General features: G+C 40.8%; 1 protein-coding gene across 5 annotated transcripts in view; it reads left to right on the forward strand.

The window, feature by feature from the left end:
* Positions 1-215: 215 nt before the first annotated feature.
* The window catches only part of PATJ (PATJ crumbs cell polarity complex component), a 223,039-nt gene continuing 207,124 nt past the window's right edge, over positions 216-16,130 (forward strand). For 4 of the 5 annotated variants that reach the window (XM_073643781.1, XM_073643782.1, XM_073643780.1 and 1 more), the window contains exons 1-5: positions 216-378; positions 6,918-6,971; positions 7,048-7,229; positions 9,070-9,273; positions 15,719-15,858. In XM_073643781.1, coding sequence (XP_073499882.1) covers positions 6,950-6,971; positions 7,048-7,229; positions 9,070-9,273; positions 15,719-15,858 — 548 coding nt within the window. In that variant the 5' untranslated portion in view covers positions 216-378; positions 6,918-6,949. The remainder of the gene's footprint in view (positions 379-6,917; positions 6,972-7,047; positions 7,230-9,069; positions 9,274-15,718; positions 15,859-16,130) is intronic. The other variant, XM_073643783.1, reaches the window with a different exon arrangement.

The raw sequence follows: 16,130 nt of genomic DNA on the forward strand, positions 1-16,130 counted from the left end.
AAAATTGGCCTAGTCATTAACGTGCAAACCACCTTGGGTTGTAAAGGGGTTAAAATAGCTTTTAACTCTAAAATATTAACTTTGCAATCTATGTATTCTTGCAGAAATGTTACAGTGCACTTCCCCTTTAATTATAATACACATGTCACCTGCTAACAAGTAGCACCCTGCACCCTGGGAATAGGAGGAGATGACCAAACTATTTCACTCCATTTCCTGTTTATCAGCTTCCCTACCTGCTGCTGTTACCTTTAGGCTTATCGTCACTTTGTGCATTTGTTACTTTAAATAAAGCTTGGAAGAAAAAAAAAAAAGTACAGAACCCAAAGTGCAGCAGCAGCCACAAGCTGGGAGTGATTGGAGATTGCAGAGAGTGAGGTATGTGCCATCTGGAGACCCTGGCACTCAGCTGCCCTCCCCCCTCCTATCCCTGTACAGGTGTGAGCCCCCTCCTGTATCAGGTGACCCCACCACACCCTGCTCTCCTGGGAACATGCAACATACAGGGATACAGGAAGTGACTGGCAGCCTGAGATTCCCATATCCACAGCCCCAAACCTTCTGCCTATTTGTATTTGACTTGTTTGTTTCTCTTAGCCGGTGATCTGCAGCAAGAATTCTGTAGATCTGAAATGTTTTCCCTAATCCAAAACTGAAACCTTTCTGTAGAAACTACAAGACCAGGAAGCCAGGAAAGGACTGCTGTAAAATCATGTGATCAAGTGGAAACAATGTTACAATGTTATGTAAATAAAGTGGAATCATTGTATCAAGAAGAGTTCTGCAAGTTTCTAATGCACTTTCTGGAATGATTCCCTGAGCTCTTGCTGTCAGGGAATAGAAACATAGTTGTGTTACATCCAGAGGCTGAGGAATTAGAAAGAAATTTATAATTGTTTTTTTTTTGCCCCCAAGGGTTTAGTTACAACTGTATCCAGTCTAGACCATTTTCTGAACTCTGGATTCAATGTAGCAAACTGAGGGTGTTCATTGTAACATAAATGTTGCAGGTTTTTTTTTCCTTGCAGAAAATCTGCTGCACTTAAGGCTACGTTTTCACAATGAACTTTTGGTGAGTTTTTGACCCCACGTATTTTCGCTGTATCAAAAATGAAGCGTTTTACAGTTCCAGCAAAGTGAATGGGATTTATAGAAATCTCCTGCCCACTGTGCTTCTCTTTTACTCAGCAAAAAGTGACCTGGGGTGCGTGTTTGTAATCCGCAACATGTTAATTTCTCTTCCGAGTATGCTGAGTTTTATGTGCCTTAGATGCGGAAAATGCGCAGGTAAAAAAATACATGCACATTTCTGCTAAGGAAACTCCTAAACACATGTAATCCACATTTAAGTATGTAAAAAAAAAAATAATTGCCAAAGACAAATACCAGGAAGTATTAAAGCAAAGCAGCTTTATTTAAAGCACTAAACACCAAGAAGAGACAAAAAAACACAGATTTAAAATCGTGATAAAAATGTATGTTAAAAAAAATGCAATGAAAAACTGAAAGTAACCTAATTTACATAATAGGTGCTGAAATTCTGCAACATCAAAAACTCATTGTGGGAACATAGCCTAATCTGAGAGCTGGACAGCTTGGACTCCAGGCTGATACATTGTAACAAACTTTCAGGACAGAAGAGATCTTTGTTTTTTTTTCTGGTGTGTTTAGCTTACAGAGGATTGTCTGGACCAGGGGTCTCAAGCTCTGCTGGGTATATGGGCCGCACATAGAAAAAAAATTTAATTCGGCAATGGGGGGTGGGGGGGGGGGATAGGCAGCATTTTTTGCAGGACAAAGTGACCTTTTTAGCGATATCATTTTTTTCTATACACCTTTTGATCTTTTTTTTTTTTAAAACATTTTTGCCGTGTTGATTAAATTTTTTTTAAATGGCATTCATTGTATGGGTTTTGGTACAGTTTTAAAGCTTGGATTCTTATGGATGTTTATATATAAAACAGCATTTTTAGTGGCAAATATTTTTTCATGCTTTATTTTTTATTTTTTTTTTATTTTTACAATTTTGTCCCCCCCCCCCCAATTGACACATATAGTAATATTGTCTTACAATGGGCACCATATAGTAATTCTGGCAAACATCTTGTAATAATTTCCCCCATCCTGGTCTTCACCTTGTAATAATGTCCTCATCTTGTAGTAATGTCCCCCATCCTGGTCCTCCTCTTGCAGTATTGTCCTCACCTTGTAGTAATGTCCCCCCGTCCTGGTCCTCACCTTGTAGTAATGTCCTCATCTTGCAGTATTGTCCCCCATCCTGGTCCTCATTTTGTAGTATTGTCCCCCATCCTGGTCTTCGTCTTGTAGTAATGTCTCCCCATCCTGGTCCTCATATCTAGTAGTAATGTCTCCCCGTCCTGGTCTTCATCTTGTAGTAATGTCTCCCCGTCCTGTAGTAATGGCCCCTATTGTGCCGTTCTTCACATACATATATAAGAAAAAGGAAAAAAAGATTATTCTCACCTGTCTCCCGTTCCCTCAGTGTCCTTTCTGCACATGTAGGTACTGCAGACCCCTTGATGTTCGCAGCCCAGTGCAGGGGCCGCCGACGTTGGTGCTTTAATTCAGTTGAATGTGTGTTCTTGGGCGCATGTTCAATTGAAATACATTGCCGCGCAGAGACTGTCTCTCTGCACAGCAATACGAATGCCGGCTGCTGACATCGACGTGGCGGTGCAGCGGCTTATGACGTCACTGCCTTGCGCAGGCACGCCGAAGTCAGCTGCTGACCTCTGATTGGCCGGCGGCTGGCATCGGTATTGCTGTGCAGAGAGCCGGTCTCTACGCGGCAATTCATTTCAACTGAACGTGCGTCCAAGCACGCACCTTCAACTGAAAAAGCACTAATGTCGTCGGGCTCCTGGACCGGGCTGCGATTGTCAAGGGGTCTACATTGACTGCGGGCTGTATGACGCTGCCTAAGGGGCCGCGTGTTTGAGACCCCTGGTCTAGACTGAATATAGTCGTAGCAAATCTAATTCTTACCATGTGGATGAAGACCAGAATATTTCCATTTCCTGAAAGCAAGCAGAGATTTGACTCGTCGTCAGCTGAAAAGCTGTACACAGCTAGTACTTCTCACAGCTGAGGATCTGTTACAGCTGTATCTATTGCAGACAATCCTCTGTGGGCAAAACACATCCGCACTATAAATCGCCCTCCAAGTTTGTTACAATGTATCAGTCTGAAGTCCAGGCTGCTGAGCTTTGAGGATTGAAGGTCTCATTCAGACACAACTTTTCTGCCTGTGGAGGTTTTCATTTCAGTGACATTAAGCAGAAATTGTGTCAATTGACAGGAAGTTAAACTGAACAAAATGGTTCTTGATATAGTAAGTGTATGTTACTGGGGGCAGCGTAGCCAATCTGACTCCCATGTCACTATGAGATTACTTTTTGTTAGTGTAGGGCAGAAGTGGGCCATTAATTTTCCTGAGGGGCAACATGAGACCGTGACTGTTGTGGAGGCCGAACCAATAGGCTGAAATTAATTCTGCTCAATATTAATATTATAATTATTTATGGTATCACTTAATATTGATCAGAATTAAGTATATTGAAATCCCCCTATATACTGTATGAGCACGCATACCGTCCCCTATATACACTGAGCCCCCACATGGCCTCACTATATACAGCGTGACCCCCACATAGCCTCCTATATATAATATGATATAATATGAGCCCCCGCATGGCCTCCCTACATACAGCATGAGCTCCCATATAGCCTCACTATATACAGCGTGACCCCACATAGCCTCCTACATACAGTATGAGCCCCCACGTGGACTCCCTACATACAGCATGAGCTCCCATATAGCCTCCTATATACAGCGTGAGTTCCCACATGGCCTCCCTATATACAGCATGAGCCCCCATATAGCCTCACTATATACAGTATGAGCCCCACACAGCCTCCTATATACAGTACATACAAATATCCCATACATATGCGGAAAAAAACAAAAAACACATACTCTCCTCGCTCCCGTTCCCCCGACGCTCTGCTCCTGTGCACTGAGTCTCAGCAGCAGCGAGATGAAATTACATTAATCGCATCTACTGTCTGACATGCTGATTGGTGGAAGATAGATCTGGTGGCTGCGTCCTCCACCAATGTATTCACCGCTGTCTGCATCCTGAGGATGCGGAGAGTGGTGACAATGGGTAGCGGTGGATGGATGACGGACAGAAGAGGGTATGGTGTGACTAGTGGGTTGTTGTTTCAGCCCTTTGGCTGTCTCGGTCTGCAGGGGCCGCAGTTTGCCCAGGTCTGGTTTAGGGTCACACGTTGTTCTCTATCTGAGAAAAAAGGTCAGATGACGCTAATCACACTCTGATCAGAGTTGCATCTGTTTTTCTCAGATGTGGGGACTAAAAAAAAAAAAAAAAAAGTTTCTCCATTCTGATAGTCCATAAAAATCAGACTGCAGTTGGATGTCATTTGAGTGCGGTCTAATTATTATTTTTTTTCTCCAAGGTCCCACAGACTTGGATGGTTGAGTGTGATCTGATTCAGAGGCAAATTGTACGTGCTGCGATTATTTTTATATATTTTTTTTTATTGGACCACTCAGACCAAGGACAACAATGGACATGTGCATGGCCTTATTGAATAACATTGGTCCGAGAAAGATCCGATGTTTTGACCGCACTCAGACCTTTTCTTTTTATGCAATTACCCTGCATCCTCAAACTGCCCCAAATTTTCTGGCAGGATCACTTGCCCTAGGACCTAAGATACGTTACCTTGTTCCTGCTATCCACTGCTTAGTAAATTGCTTAGAATGCAATTCCCTTTTATAAGAGGATCCATTCTGGAGCTTCACTTTAGAGGAGCTTTAACCTTATCTGCTTAGGACTACGACAGTTATTATGTTAACAGCCGAGTCTAAAAAATCCTGTAATCCTCTTTTACTACCATCTGTTCCCCACAGACGCCCTGATGAGCTCTGCTCCCAGTCATTCCTAAATTCCGGTACAAATGTTTTCTGGAGTACATTACAATTTTTTTTGTGACTACTTTTGTGATGATTTAATATACTTTTTCTGCTTTATTTTATCCAGTCTGCCCATCTAAAAAAAAATAAAAAATGTCGGTATATGTTTTTTACAATGTTTCAGTATAGTCATCCTTTGCTGACAATATACCGATCTGTGTTTACAGGAGTAAGTAGGGGTTTAACATTTATTTTATAATATTGTGTTTGATTTCATTTCTTCGCTGTTTTCAACATCCTTACGGAGTTGGAGATAATGATTGAAAACATTCATTCTTTGCTTTGGAAATGTGATAAAAGGAGCTCAAAAGTCGTTTTTATATTGCAGTGCACATGTTCATTCTTTTTAGCGTTTTTTTTTCAGGTGGGTCATGGAGTGCACCTGCCTGAAAAAGACATTGTGTGCATATGCCCTTAGATAAAGAAGCAGTCCTATGAAACGTTTTCTGCCCTAAACCTTAGTGTGGTAATATACTTACCAATCGCTGTCTTCTCCAGTTTCCAGCGCCGCTCCGCTCCTCTTCTGGATCACATGAATTCTATTCTGACTTGCTGGATCCCACTGGGGTTTGTGTGAGCTGGTAGTCACGGTGGCTCAGTGGTTAGCACTGTACGGTGGTTAGCACTGTACAGTGGCTCAGTGGTTAGCTTTGTTGCTTTGCAGCGCTGGGGTCCTGGGTTAAAATCCCACCACGAACAACATCTGCAAGGAGTTTGTATGATCTCCCCATGTTTGCGTGGGTTTCTTCCCGGTTCTCCGGTTTCCTCTCACATTCCAAAGACATCCTGATAGGTAATGTAGATTGTGAGCCCCAATGGGGACAGTGATGATGCCTGTACCGTGCTGCGGAATATTATGGCAATATAGAAATAAGCATAATAAATAAGTCGCTGTTACAATGTAAGTCTATAAAGCGTCAGAACAATACTTAGTAGATTTAACATTGTAAAAATGACATCTAGGCTCACATATAGACCTCAGTGTGATCCGGTAAGTCGCGTGTCCCAGAAGGGGAGCGGAGCAGCACTGGTAACCGGGGAAGATGGCGATCAGTCAGTAATAGACCGTGACACACAGATGCTTTAGAAGAAAACGGTGAAACATTTGTAATGAAATCCAATTCCCAAACAGCATTTTTAGCTCAAAATGCCATTTAATTAAAAAAAAAATAAAAAAAAAAAAAATAAATTGCTCCGAATGTGTCCAAGACCATGATGCCCACTTCTGCTCTCATTTTCAGCTCAACTATTAGGGCGTGTTCACACATTGCAGATTTGTCACATTTTTATAAAAAAAAAAAAAAATTCTGCGCAGATTTGTCACAAAACCTAAAGGATTTCCTAATGCCAGCAAAGGGAAGGAGAATTCTGAATTTTCAAGCACACATTGCTTTTTGACTTTCAGATTTAAATCTGCAGCATGTACTAATGAGTGGAGAAAAATCTGCAATAAAAACAATGCAAAAATGCAAAAAAGTGTTTTTTTTTCTGCCAAGAGAGATGCAGAAACTTCTGCTGCAGATACTGAAGGTGTGAACATACCCTAGTGTTTCCATGCCAGTCTCGGCTGCACCCAGTGAGACGGTGTAGCAGTCACATGGGATTAAACTTCACCACAGAACACAGATATGTTCGGAGCGTACAACGGGGCGTGTCTTGGAGGGGAAAAGGGTGTGGTTTAAAATGCACCAAAGAGTGGCGCAGTCTCTGGAAGTGTTCTCGCTCGCTGACCGCAAGCGTAGAGCTTGTAAACTAGTAAGGAATTGAGACACAAGTGTTGCAGAACTTTTCTTATCAACAAAACATCCCCTTAAAATGTAGAGTTTAAAAAGTCTGACTGCAGTAAAAAGGCTAAATGTTGCTAGAAAAAACTTTACATTTAGTCCTGTGTTTCCAGATTTCTCGAGTGGATTGTCCGCCGTTGGGAAGATGCCAGAATTTCTTGACACCGGTAAGTACAATATTTCTTTTCTGCCTCTGATACAATGTTACTTTGTATATAGCAGTGCTGATGGATCTTGTTTTAGGCACGGTCTCCGTGGACAAGCAGAAGGTGCTGCAGATCGCCGACCGCCTACAGAAGAAACTGAAGGATAAAGGAGAACTCTCGCACCATGACAAGTTATGCATCCTGCGCGACACGCTGGCCAGCCCGCTGTTTAACCAGATCCTGACCGTGCAGCAGTCAATCAAACAACTGAAGGAACAGGTATGGAGAAAGGATCATCTGTTAGCAGGACGGTATGCACTAAGAATGAAGTATTCTGCGTTGGCCGAATTGAAAAGTGATGTCTGGAGCCTCACAATTCAACATAAATCAGGACGTTTTTGGGAAATCTGAATTTTATAAGCTTTTTCTCTAACATTGGAGGAGACTGTGCATGAATTGCATCAACTGCGGAGCCCACGAGGTCTGAGCTGCACTTTCTTCCTCCACCTTTTATGCCTTACTGCTGGTCCCTCCCTACACAGCAATTCCAATGTGTATTATGGAGATTGAGATTTTTACTATATACTGCGATACTGAAGCATTACAATACTAGCCATCAATGATCACTGGTTCACATCCCCTGTGGGCACTAAAAAACAAAATGTTAGTAATTTTTTAAAAAGGGGGTAAAAATAATCACCCTCCCTTTAAAAAAATTAATAAGATAAGCATATTTGGCATTGCTATGTCCATTAAAAAAATGTAAAATGATTTAATATATAAGATCAACACCATAAAGAGAAAAACAATGAAATGCCAAAATTGCAACACAAAACAATTATATATCATTTTTTTACAAAGTTCAGATTTTTGCTACTTAAAATGATAAAAGAAAATTATACAAATTGGTAATCGCCATAATAGTACTGACATGGAGAGTCATGTTATCAGGTTATGTTTGCCACTTTGAGCGATTTACAAACAAAACGAAAAAAATAAAATAAAACCCATTTTAAAACAGAAAACAAAGTTATTATGGCTCCTGGAAGAAGAGTGGGGGACAAAATTGTAGAAATTGATTATTCTTAATGGAAATCTGTCAGCAGTTTTTTGCTTTGTAATCTGAGAGTATCATGATGTAGGGGCAGAGACCTAAGAGACACAGACTTATTAGGCTGTGTGTAAATTATTTTAATAAAATCATTGTTTTATCAGCAGGCGATTATCCATGGAGGACTAGGTGTCTCGTGCATCCTAGTCCAACCCCGCCCCCAGCACTGATACAGTGTACACAGAAAGCAGCCAATCAATGGTGTGGGCGGGGTTATACAGAGCTCAACATTCCGAGCTCTGATACATCTGCAGCAGAGAAAACTGTGATTCTATCACAACTGCTGAACTCAGTAAATGAAGTGATACATCACTGGATTCAGGGTTTCTGCCCCTACATCATACTGCTGTCAGATTACTTAGCAAAACCTGCTGACACATTCTCTATGAGGGTTAATGGGGACATCAGCTAATTTGGCAGGAGAAGATACAAGTACCATAAAAGAGTTAAATAATTGTTAGCTCCCATTACAAACATGTAAAAATCCTCAAATAAACCAGCAGCAAATATTAAATCTTGCAGCCTCAAAGCTGAAGACAACCCAATAGAATTCTGGATGTGAGCAGAGTATAAGGGGAAAATCATCTAGGATCAATGCAATTGGAGGATATGAAAAGTTAATATTAAATATAGATACAGTATAAACTGTGACTTAATGGAGAAGAGAACATCTAAAACCCCAGTCTTTGGCCACATTATTTATGTTTTATATCTTTGTGGATCTCTTTCTAATATGATCCGCTGTTTTGTATGACAAGAGATAAACCAGGTAACACATTGTCGGTATATTTGGGGTAGTAACTAGTTAGATTTGGAATTGGTTATGTCTACTTGACTCTTGGCTATAGAGTTGGGAAAGAGAGAAAATTCTCAGTCCGCTCTAAATGATTTCTTCTGGATCCTGGAATATTTATATCGGTAATTGCAGCTTCTTAATGTGAATTTTCTGCTTTATTACTCGTCATGTGGATTTTAATCAATTTGGCTGGAATGAATTGTATTTTTTAGCTGAATCGCATGCCAGCCGACCGTTCTGCAGAATTTGATTTCACAAAGAAAGGCTTATTGGTATTTGAAGCGGACTCCTCTGCCCACTTGGGAAACAAGAGCAACTCTTTGTCCTTTGACAACTTTGTCTCGTCTAGATTTCCTCTCAGCAGCTCTAACTCGGGCGCAGATGAGTTCACCAGTAAAATTCAGCAGATGGCCGAGGTGAGTGAAAGTCTGAATGAAATAGTGTATAATATTATTTTTATTATTATTTATATTTTTTTCGGTAGTGTGCCATTAAAAATGACCTATTGCTTAAATCAGGCTTTTGTGTTCAGTGTACCTTTTTTTTTTTTTTTTTTTTTTTCTCTTTAAATTTCTTTACTGAAAAATATAAAAAGTAATTTTCACACTGACCACTGGGGTTATTTCAGGCTTATACATCCTGTCCTTCTGGATGAGTTTACAGCAGTTTCCTTATCATTAGAGGCAGGATTACAATGACTGGTTACACCTCTATATACAGCTGATAGCACAGGATTCACCATTCACAATAGGTGATATCACAGCTCACCTCCTCCTCCTCCTGTACAATGACTGATAACACCTCTATATACAGCTGATAGCACAGGATTCACCATTCACAATAGGTGATGTCACAGCTCACCTCCTCCTCCTGTACAATGACTGATCACACCTCTATATACAGTAGATGACACAGGATCCACCATTCACAATAGTTCATGTCACAGCTCCCTTCACAATAACATTTGCACACGCTTATTAGATGCTTCAATACAAAAGATAGGGTCGAAGTTCATTCATTGCTGCTAATGTTTATGTAAATTTCCTGAAACATGAAATTAGAGGCTAAAAAAAAAAAAGCCCCTGTGGGAAATTTTTTTTTTTTTTTTTTAATTTAATAAAGACAGTAAAAAGTAAAAAAAAAAAATACTTTTAACCCCTTTACAAGCTATGATGTATAGGTACATCATAGGTCGTCTCCCCCTGTTTGATACGGGCTCCGACGATGAGTCCGCATCTTTCCTGGCACTAATCAGCTATCATGTGCCCCCTAACAGCCGCAGGTAGAATCGCAATCCTCCCGCGGCTGTTAACAGGTTAAATGCCGCTGTCAAACTCTGACAGCGGCATTTAACGTGGCCGTGCCGGAAGCGCGTCACTAGCTCCACCCATCGGCGCCCGTCACATGATTGTGGGGCGCCGATGGGTGGGCATGACAACTCGGGGTCTGCAGGAGACCCCTGTGGCCGGCACTCATAGCAGATGAGCATTTTTGCTACACATAGCAGGGCTGGAGGATCACAGCTTCTAGTCTACCATGGAGACTACTGAAACCAGTAAAACGTTTTTGAAAATATTTAAATAATATAAAAGTTCAAATCACTCCCCTTTCACCCCATTCAAAATAAAAAAATACATGTTTGGGCGATTGGATCACCGCATTCACAATCTATCAATATAAAAAAATAATCTGATTGGTAAACGGCGAGAAAAAAAAACAAAACTACAGAATTACATTTTTTTGGTCACCGCAACATTGCATTAACCCCTTTCTGGCCCAGGGCGTACTAATATGTATCTGAGCCCTGGGCCTTATGGGCCTGATATGTGTTAGTACGCCTTGGCGATTTCGCCCGCACACAAGCGGTGCGGGCGAGATCGCCGCCAAGTGTCAGCTGATTGTTACAGCTGACACCCGGTGCTATGTGCAGGGAGCGGTCCCGCACCGCTCCCGGCACATTAACCCCCAAAATGTTGCAATTGAAATCGATGGCAAGAGGAGGTAAGTGCGATACTTAGCTTCTCTGCCGGCGTCCTGCGGCATCTGAGTCCGGTCCCGGATGTTGCCATGGTGACCCGATGTCATCATGACAACATCCGGGTCACCAGGAGGCCGGAAGTTGCTTTGATCATACGCAGTGCACAACCAAAGTAACTTCTCCCTCTGCAGCGCTGACAGGCTGTATAGCACAGGGATGCTGCTGCTCTCTATGCTATACAGCCGATCAGGCTGCAAAAAGTGAAAGTCTCATAGTGGGACAAAGTGTAAAAGTAATAAAAATGTCAGAAAGTGGAAAAAAAAAAATTGTAAAAAAAAATATATATATATATATATATATATATATTTATATATTATGCCCATAAATAAATAATCTTATGAAAAAAAATAAGCCAATAAAAGTACACATATTTGGTATCACCGCGTCCGGAACGACCTGACCTATAAAACTGTCCCACTAGTGAACACAGTAAAAAAAAAATAAACAAAAGACGAAACATAAAACAATGTTTTATCATACTGCCAAACAAAAAATGCCATAAAACGCGATCAAAAAGATGAATGTAAATAAAAATGGTACCGCTGAAAATATTATCTTGTCCCGCAAAAAACAAGCCGCCATACAGCTCCAACGGCCAAAAAATAAAAAAAGTTATAGCTGTCAGAATAAAGCGATGCAAAAACAATTATTTTTTCTATAAACTACACTGCTCAAAAAAAATAAAGGGAACACTCAAATAACACATCCTAGATATGAATGAATGAAATATTCTCATTGAATACTTTGTTCTGTACAAAGTTGAATGTGCTGACAACAAAACCACACAAAATCATCAATGGAAATCACATTTATTAACCAACGGAGGCCTGGATTTGAAGTCACCCCCAAAATTAAAGTGGAAAAACACACTACAGGCTGATCCAACTTGGATGTAATGTCCTTAAAACAAGTCACAATGAGGCTGAGTATTGTGTGTGGCCTCCACGTGCCTGTATGACCTCCCTACAACACCTGGGCATGCTCCTGATGAGGCTGAGTATTGTGTGTGGCCTCCACGTGCCTGTATGACCTCCCTACAATGCCTGGGCATGCTCCTGATGAGGCTGAGTATTGTGTGTGGCCTCCACGTGCCTGTATGACCTCCCTACAACACCTGGGCATGCTCCTGATGAGGCTCAGTATTGTGTGTGGCCTCCACGTGCCTGTATGACCTCCCTGCACCGCCTGGGCATGCTCCTGATGAGATTGCGGATGGTGTCCTGTGGGATCTCCTCCTAGACCTGGACTAAAGCATCCGCCAACTCCTGGACAGTCTGTGGTGCAACGTGACGTTGGTGGATGGAGCGAGACATTATGTCCCAACTTATTCAATGTGATGACCTAATGTTATCAAATTCTGTGTCGCACCTCTGGGTTCAAAATGTACACTATACCCCTTGATAAAATCCTGGAGGGGTGTAGTTTCCAAAATGGAGTCACTGGGGGGGAAGGGGGGTAGTTTCCACTATTTAGGCACATCAGGGGCCCTCCAGACGCAACATGGCGTCCACTAATTATTCAAGCAAATTTAAATTTCACATTCAAAATTGCTCCTTCCCTTCCGAACCCTGCCGTGCGCCCAAACAGTGGTTTTCCCCCACATATGGGGTATCTGCTTACTCAGGAGAATTTGCACAACAAACTGCATGGTGCAATTTCTCCTGTTACCCTTATGAAAATGCAAAATTGGGGGCTGAAAAAACATATTTGTTGAAAAAATGTGAAAATTTTATTTTTACGGTTCAATGTTATAAACTTCTGTGAAGCACCTGAGGGTTCAGGGTCCTCACCACACATCTAGATAAGTTCCCTAAGGGGTCTAGTTTCCAAAATGGGGTCACTTGTGGGGGATTTCCACTGTTTAGGCACATCAGGGGCTCTCCAAACGCAACATGGCGTCCGCTAATTATGCAAGCAAATTTTACATTCAAAAAGTCAAATGGCGCGCCTTCCCTTCCGAACCCTGCCGTGCGCCTAAACAGTGGTTTTTCCTCACCTATGGGGTATCTGCGTGCTCAGGGGAAATTGCACAACAAATTTTGGGATCCATTTTTTCCTATTACCCCCTGCGAAAATAAAAAATAAAAAAAATCTGGGTCTAAATTAAAATTTTTTGTGAAAAAAGTTGAATGTTAATTTTTTTTTTTCTTCCACATTACAAAAATTCCTGTGAAGCACCTGAAGGGTTAATAAACTTCTTGAATGTGGTTTTGAGCACCTCGAGGGGTGTAATTTTTAGAATGGAGTCACTTTTGGGTATTTTCTGTAATAAAGGCCCCTCAAAGTCACTTTAAATGTGATGTGGTCAGAATTGTAAAAATTGGCCTGGTCATTAATGTGCAAACCACCCTCAGGAGTAAAGGGGTTAAAATGCGATAACGGGTGAGCAAAAGATCGTATCTACCCAAAAATGGTATCAATAAAAACGTCCGCTCGGCGCACAAAAGATAAGCCCTCACCTGGCCCCAGATCCCGAAAAATGGAGTGGAGACGATACGGGACTCGGGGGAGAGAGGGGGATGTGAGGCGCCATTTGTTTTTTTCACCACTTAAATTAAAAAGAACCTTTACATGTTTGTTATCTACGAATTCGTATTGACCTGGAAAATCATAATGGCAGCTCAGTTTTAGCGTCCCGCAAAAAGCAAGCCCTCGCATAGGCATATTGACAGAAAAATAAAAAAGTTATGACTCTGGGAAGAAGGGGAGTAAAAAAATTTAAATGGAAAGCCCAAGGTGGTAAAGGTGGTAATGCAGAATCCTGACTTTTTTTATAAACAAAAAAAACAAACACCATTTTCTGATGTCCTATTTCTTTTCAATCTGCATTTTTTTTCTCCTATGGTATATCCACAGAGATAAATGCGGGTTCAACCTTTGGGAACTGCTCCTTGTACACAACCTACCTTGTTGTGATCCCTATTGTCATAAATGTCCAATGTGGAAATAACCCTTACCTTTTTTTTTCAGATTTGTTGTTTTATTTGTTTATTTTTGCTTTGTACTTTTTTTTTGCATGGGTTTTGATGTGATTGGCCTTTCGGGGGAACTGGGAAATTCGCATAGACGTATACATTCTCTACTGTATCAAGCAACATTTGTAATGTTGATATATTTTTAATCTTTGGTTTGCTTTTCTTTACCGCTGAACTTTTGTTTCCAGATTTATTTTAATGTTTTAACCAGACACATTCATGTATACCACTATTAAGAAAGCGTTTTCATTGACAAGCCTAAGATATATTGGGTCCATAGGGGGGCTGTTATTTTAGACCTAAAATAAAACAAAAAATGTAAAATGTTTTTTTTTTTTATATATCCGGCTATACATTTAGAGAGTATTCCCATCTGTGCAAGTTATCAAGCATTCATAGGATAGTGGATATAACTTATGAGATCCTTACCAATGTCAGGGCTGGGCTGCCGCTTTATTAATACTCTGGAATTCCTGGAGATAGCAGAGCGAAGCACTTGACTATTACCGGCACATCTGCTACAATGAATGTTGTAGAGGAGCGTATGCAGAGCCACTGCATATTTCTAACAGGGTTTTTCAGATCTCCAATCTCCGGATTGCTTGTGATCCCCACAGTCGGACCCCCAATCAGTGACCATCTTACCGATATGTTTTCAAGCATCAAAGCCACTCCTGTCACCCCATACATAAAACCAACTGAGCAGAAATCACCTTTGCTTTATATTTTGTCTTGTTTTCAAGCAATCTTTTTGAGCATTTTCTGTATAGAATAATCCAGTATGTAGGACTTGTGCAGTGCATGCTGAACAACATTGCTGTTTGCAGAAAAGGGACGTTTAATACCCACTTACGATATTCCTGAACTGAGCAGGACCTCCCCAAGTGTGAGGCAGCGATTACTTCAATCAAGACCCTCTAAAGTCCATAACCTTTCCCTCCTACCCCCAAATTTCCCAGGATGGTATCTAAAATGAAAAAAAAAAAAATCAGGACACTCCCACCCTGCAACTCAAAACTTTTGGCAACTAATGAGTACGAGTCTGGAAAAGTTGGGAAATGGTAAAATTTTTGAAAATGGAGAAAGTGTTTCCCCTTTACCAAGAAAAAACTAAAACTTGCAGTAAAAGTCTCTATGCAGAGTGTAATTATAACAGTTTAATTGTAATTTACTGGACTAAGATTAGGATGACCCCGTAAATCACCCAGTGACTGCACCAGCAGAATAGTGAGTGCTGCTCTGGAGTATAATATAGGATATAACTCAGGATCAGTACAGGATAAGTAATGTAATGTATGTACACAGTGACAGCACCAGCAGAATAGTGAGTGCAGCTCTGGAGTATAATACAGGATGTAACTCAGGATCAGTACAGGATAAGTAATGTATGTACACGGGGAGTGCAGCTCTGGAGTATTATTAATGTAATTTTAGATACAAGTCACATTTTAGCAGAGATCTTCCAGGAATGTACAAGCCTCAAGTTCATTATTTCCAGCTAAAAAATGAGAAGTCTTCTTAGCCAAACAGCCTTTAATTCAGTCCTCATTTAAGCGGGAACTTATCGCACAACTTTATTTAGCTGGAGAATGAAGTGTGAAAATAGTTCTGAAATTCCCTGAGGTTTTTCGTTGCGGCGCTGACTGCATGTGGTGCTCTCTGTTTCACGGAAAAGTAATGAAGTGAGATCCTCCGCAGAATTAATTTATTATCTAAGTGCTGAGTTTGTTCTGTCTTACAGGATATAAATTTCTCCTAGTTCACCGGTCTCTCTGGAGCAGATTGAACGTGTTGGCAGAGACATCGGCTCAACAAATCAAAATTCTATTTGTTTTTGTTTTTCATTAGGGCAGACAAATTGAATATATAGATATCGAAAAACCTCCTGTAGGAGGCCTCGGATTCAGCGTCGTGGCGCTCAAGAATCCCAATGTGGGAGATGCGGGAGTATTTATCAAGGGGGTTCAGCCCGGAAGCCTAGCAGACAGGTAAGCTTTAATAATAACAATAATAATATAATATTTTTTTATTTTTATCTTTTTTTTTTTACATTTTATTACTTGATATTTTTTTTTTTTCACTTCAACCTCAAATCAATTTATCCTACGTTTTGTTTATGTAACGTAACCTAGACCCATAATTTCACATCAGTCTGAACCTGCAGCCATCAACATGATAGAAAACGTATGGGAGGGAGATTGGCTGGGAGGGTAATGTTCTGTGAAAGAGAATTTTTATTTTATTTTTTGCATAATGGCTG

The sequence above is a fragment of the Phyllobates terribilis genome, unplaced genomic scaffold (genome assembly GCF_046119375.1).
Source record: "Phyllobates terribilis strain yellow unplaced genomic scaffold, ASM4611937v1 Scaffold_8__6_contigs__length_399053987, whole genome shotgun sequence".
Classification (NCBI taxonomy): Eukaryota; Metazoa; Chordata; class Amphibia; order Anura; family Dendrobatidae; genus Phyllobates; species Phyllobates terribilis.